We start from the raw sequence: 5,134 nt of genomic DNA, 5'->3' as shown, positions 1-5,134 counted from the left end.
GACCGACGACTGGAACCGCCGCTAGCTAGCTACGCGCCTCTGGTGGCTACCTCTGACTGGCTGCTGCGCCCCAACCGCATACTACTGCTAGACACCACACACGCCTGCCGTCCGCGCCCGCCCGCGGCCGAGGCCACGCGACCCAACTAACCCCGCCGGGGCTGCAATGGGCGAGACGTGCGCGCGGGCGCCACTACCTCCCCGTCGTCGCCGCAAACGTGGCGCCCCATCCGCCCGTCCAACTGACCTAACCCGATTACCCGTCCGCCTCGCCTGTCGCCTGCCCCCGGCCGCGCGGCTATATAACCACCCCGCGGGCCGCCTCTGCCATTACAGCAAGCGCAGCAGCTAACTCCTCCGATCATCCATACACAGCGCTCGCTCGCAGTCGCAGCTAGCTAGCTCGCTCGCTCCGACGATCAGGAAAGCCGGCTCCGGCTCCGGCGACCGACCTGTCCAAGTGCTGCTGCTGTCGGAGTAGCTAGCGCGCGGCTGATCGATCGACCTGCTAGCTGCAGTCTCTGGTACAACGTAGAGAGAGGAAGACGATGGCCGGAGCGACTGTGACCGTGGAGGAGGTGAGGAAGGCGCAGCGCGCCACCGGGCCGGCCACCGTGCTGGCGATCGGGACGGCGACGCCCGCCAACTGCGTGTACCAGGCGGACTACCCGGACTACTACTTCCGGATCACCAAGAGCGAGCACATGACCGACCTCAAGGAGAAGTTCAAGAGGATGTGTGAGTATCATCTCTCTCTCTAGCTCTCTAGCTCTCTCTCTCTCTCTCCGTCTGTCGTCGTCGTCTCCATCGTTCACTCGATCTACAAAGCATTACCGTAGCTGCTGGATGCTGCTGCACACATAGCAGCTTCCACGTGTTTCTCCGTCCGTCCTCGCGCCACTCACACTTTATACCAGTAACTGACGACCAAGTTAATTACACTGAATATTTCTACCAGTGAAGACTGGAGAGAAGACTATAAATTGCTACGAAGTTACTACAAATTAAACAGCAAAACTTGTGCGCACCATAAAAACCCCATGTTCCAGGATTTTGGGGTCCGGTGTGAGAAGGGCGCTAGGTTAGGTTTTGGGTACCGTAAGTAGGCATGCAGCGCCCATCAACGAGATGATAACACACAACAAGCATGTATGCATTCTAGCTGGGCCAATACCGTACATACTCCATGGGATGATGAAAAATATAGGAGGGTCAACGGCCGTCCCAACAACACGGATCGGCGTGTACATATTATTTACCTGCTAGTAGTTTGTTGGTACCCCCTCACCCAAGTAAGTATTACTATATATCATGGAAATTAAAAAAAAAAGGAGTTGGTTAATAAACTGCTAGTTAGTAGCAGGGGCGGATCCAGGGCCCGGGCTACCCGGGCTGCAGCCCGGGGCGAGTCTATGTAGTCTCTTTAACATATGTGGTGTTTAGCCTAAAAAACTATGATCTTAATTAGACAAAAGGAGGCCTAGGAAGCAAGATCAGACTACTTTGAACGTGAATCAGCAGCTCAGCCCGGGGCGCAGCCCCGTTCTGGATCCGCCCCTGGTTAGAGCATGCTAATAATAAAAATGAAGGCATCTAATTTCCGGCAGCAGCTAGTTGCCGGCCTGCTGATCCTTCATCCTTGCTTGGCGCCTTGCCTCCAGCGTGGCACACCCACGACAATCAACTTAACCCTGCCGTACCTGTCCTGTTTTAATTCATCTTTTTGGTATACAAACAAAGGAAAGAGATCTGAATATACTGATCATCGAGAGGCCAGGAGACAAAAACTAGACTTAAAGCAAATGTCTAGTACTAGCTAGTATACACGTGCCACGGGTGCCACACTCAAATAAATGGCACATCGAGGCTGCTAATCATGGGTTGTTATAGCTCTCCGATCACTGTTGCACTCACGTGGCGCCAGTACGTCATGCAATGCAACCTGCGTGCTGCTGACCCTCTTCTGGCCAGCTAGCTACCCACTGCACAGTTTTGTTACCCGTGCACACTCGTCGTGTATGTACAGTTCCTACCTATATAAGTATGTCTAGCACATGACCAAGAGCGACTGTGACGTCTCTCTAGTTCCAACCGCACGGACACGGCACACCAGTAGTACACACTTTTGCTTTCTTTTCCTGGACTTTGACGTGACATGCTGTGCATGCCAGCAGCAGCACCAAGAATAGGTTGGGAGGGCCCACAGGCCAGACAGCAACCGCATGCCGGCCGGGGCCGATCCATCGTCATCCGATCGGCTCGACTTCTGTGTTAAGCACTAGTACTGCAGACGGTTAGCTGAGCACAGCCTTCGCATGCACCGTACCTAACCACCACGTTGGGTCGACGCCACAGACCCTTCTCTCTTTTCTCCATTGGCCTGTCGTTGCGTGGACGACGACGAGCCAGCAGCTACCAACTAGCTTCTCCTAGGCAAAAGAAAGGCCAGAAAATAACTGACCGACGACGGCGGTCTTGCCTTGACGTCCGTGCGCTGGCATGGCATGGCATGCCTTGACGACTGACGACGACGGTGCGTCGGTTGATCCTGACGTACTCTGACTGTCTGACATGAACATCCCTGGTGCATGCATGCAGGCGACAAGTCGCAGATCCGGAAGCGGTACATGCACCTGACGGAGGAGTACCTGGCGGAGAACCCCAACATGTGCGCGTACATGGCGCCGTCGCTGGACGCGCGCCAGGACATCGTGGTGGTGGAGGTCCCCAAGCTAGGCAAAGCGGCTGCCCAGAAGGCGATCAAGGAGTGGGGGCAGCCGAAATCCAAGATCACCCACCTCGTCGTCTGCACCACGTCCGGGGTCGACATGCCGGGCGCCGACTACCAGCTGACCAAGATGCTGGGCCTGCGGCCCTCGGTGAACCGCCTGATGATGTACCAGCAGGGGTGCTTCGCGGGCGGCACGGTGCTGCGCGTTGCCAAGGACCTCGCCGAGAACAACCGCGGCGCGCGGGTTCTGGTGGTGTGCTCCGAGATCACGGCCGTCACGTTCCGGGGCCCCTCGGAGTCCCACCTCGACTCCATGGTCGGGCAGGCGCTGTTCGGCGACGGCGCCGCGGCGGTTATTGTCGGAGCTGACCCCGACGAGCGCGTGGAGAGGCCGCTGTTCCAGCTCGTGTCGGCGGCGCAGACCATCCTGCCGGACTCCGAGGGCGCCATCGACGGCCACCTCCGCGAGGTCGGGCTCACGTTCCACCTGCTCAAGGACGTGCCCGGGCTCATCTCCAAGAACATCGAGCGCGCGCTGGAGGAGGCGTTCAAGCCGCTGGGGATCACCGACTGGAACTCCATCTTCTGGGTGGCGCACCCCGGCGGGCCGGCGATCCTGGACCAGGTGGAGGCCAAGGTCGGCCTGGACAAGGAGCGGATGCGGGCCACGCGCCACGTCCTGTCCGAGTACGGCAACATGTCCAGCGCCTGCGTGCTCTTCATCCTCGACGAGATGCGCAAGCGCTCCGCCGAGGACGGCCAGGCCACCACGGGGGAGGGCTTCGACTGGGGCGTCCTCTTCGGCTTCGGCCCCGGGCTCACCGTCGAGACCGTCGTGCTCCACAGCGTCCCCATCACCACCGGAGCGGCGGCCATCACCGCCTGAGTTGATGAGATCATCCACGCGCGCACCTCCATCTCCGTGAACTCCATCATCTCAGTCGATCGTTCGTGATTATTTTCCTCCGACGACGGACCCGTACGTTCGTCCGCAACGCAAATAATGTGCTCTGTTTCTGCATAATTGTCGTGTGTAGTAGCTCTGGTTACCTTTTACTATTTTGCATGTACTGTCAGTCGCACGATGTAAGCCCTTGGCTTGTAGTAGAACCTTATTAATTTTAAGGGCGAGCTAGCTCACGGGTAAGACCGTAGCTACTTTATTAGCTTGGAATCGTGAGGTATTGTATACCTGTGTAAAAGACAAGCTTGGCTGGTTTTTAATATTTTAATTTCTTTCTTTAATTTGCTCAGAACAAAATAAAAGGAATTGTGGTGTGGTGATGAGCAAATTTTCAGTGCACCTCAAGTTGGTCCTAGTCCTACTATGTATGAATCCTTCTCTAGTAGTACTCCTATTCAACATTAATAGCAGTGAGAGGTCCATTTCCGGCTTCTGTCATACTTTCAGCCTGTTCACGTGTTGGTTTCAGTCAGCCAATAGTATTTTTCTCTCGCAACGAACCAGCACCAGCCGAGCTTATTATCAGCCCAAAAACCAACCAGCGAACGTACCGTTTGTCTGATGTGAGCCCATGGATTGAAGGGCAGTATTTGTGCATGAAAAGTTCCAAGCATACCCCAACCGTTTCTTCTTCTTTTTTTTCCTTTTCAATCTAATACATGATGCAGAAGAAAGCACAATTTTAAAATATTGATGACTGGTCACGGTCTAGGCCAGCGAGGAGTTTAACTTCAGCTTCAGGCCGGTTTCAATTACTGAGTGAAGAGGAATCATGGCGGTGTCCCGTGTCTGGTGCGACAAGTGGTTCTCAATTTGCCTCGTTGCCCGGCGGCCGCCTGTGCAACGGGCCCACGGCCTCCCTCCTTGGCATAGGAAAAGTGCTGACGATGTGGAGACTGGAGAGGACTTGGGTGGGTGGTGGCCGTGGGATATTAATGTCCTGTTTGGTTGGGCTTTTGGCTTTGGCTTTTAGTCCCAAAAGCCAAAAGCTCAATCAAATGGGTTATTTTTGGAGGGTGCTTTTTCAGAAGTAGCTGTTTTTCCGTAGTTCATTTTTGAAAGCTGGTTTGATCTTACTTTTGGCTTTTGGCTTTCTGCTTTTCGAAATTAGTGGAATAAAAAGCTCTTCCATAGTTGTTTCAAGAGAGATAAAGATAAAAGGTATATTTTATACTTGTTTAACCAAACAGCTTTCAGCTTTTCTACAGCTCACAGCCCACAGTAGCTTTTCCACAGCTCACAGCCCACAATAGCTTTTTCCCACAGCCACAGCTCAACCAAACAGGGCCTTAAGGTCCACCGGCCCGGGATTTGGCTAGCCAGCGGAGCAGAGCACGAGCTGATGTGCGGATCGGGGCCCACGGCCCAGCATAAATGATATATAAGCGTTTGTCATTCTGAAATAAGTGCTATACATGATGTTTCTTTTTTCTAAATGG

The 5,134-nt window shown here is 54.5% G+C and overlaps 1 protein-coding gene across 1 annotated transcript; it reads left to right on the top strand.

Annotated features, from left to right (window-relative positions):
- Positions 1-338: 338 nt before the first annotated feature.
- Positions 339-3,976, top strand: LOC136486877 (chalcone synthase 3-like). The gene is made up of 2 exons (XM_066483937.1): positions 339-738; positions 2,599-3,976. Exons 1-2 carry the CDS (start codon positions 549-551, stop codon positions 3,615-3,617), a joined length of 1,209 nt encoding a protein of 402 aa, XP_066340034.1. The 5' UTR covers positions 339-548; the 3' UTR covers positions 3,618-3,976.
- The last annotated feature ends 1,158 nt before the right edge of the window (positions 3,977-5,134 follow it).

This window comes from Miscanthus floridulus, chromosome 10 (genome assembly GCF_019320115.1).
Source record: "Miscanthus floridulus cultivar M001 chromosome 10, ASM1932011v1, whole genome shotgun sequence".
In the NCBI taxonomy this organism is placed as follows: Eukaryota; Viridiplantae; Streptophyta; class Magnoliopsida; order Poales; family Poaceae; genus Miscanthus; species Miscanthus floridulus.
Note: the sequence above shows the minus strand (reverse complement) of the source record. Positions and strands in the feature narration are given on the sequence as shown.

Excerpts from the sequence above, each read along its gene's own strand:
- LOC136486877 (XM_066483937.1), top strand. The coding sequence starts at position 549 with ATGGCCGGAGCGACTGTGACCGTGGAGGAGGTGAGGAAGGCGCAGCGC. Across the intron at positions 739-2,598 it reads GGAGAAGTTCAAGAGGATGT|GCGACAAGTCGCAGATCCGG; the intron begins GTGAGTATCATC and ends GCATGCATGCAG.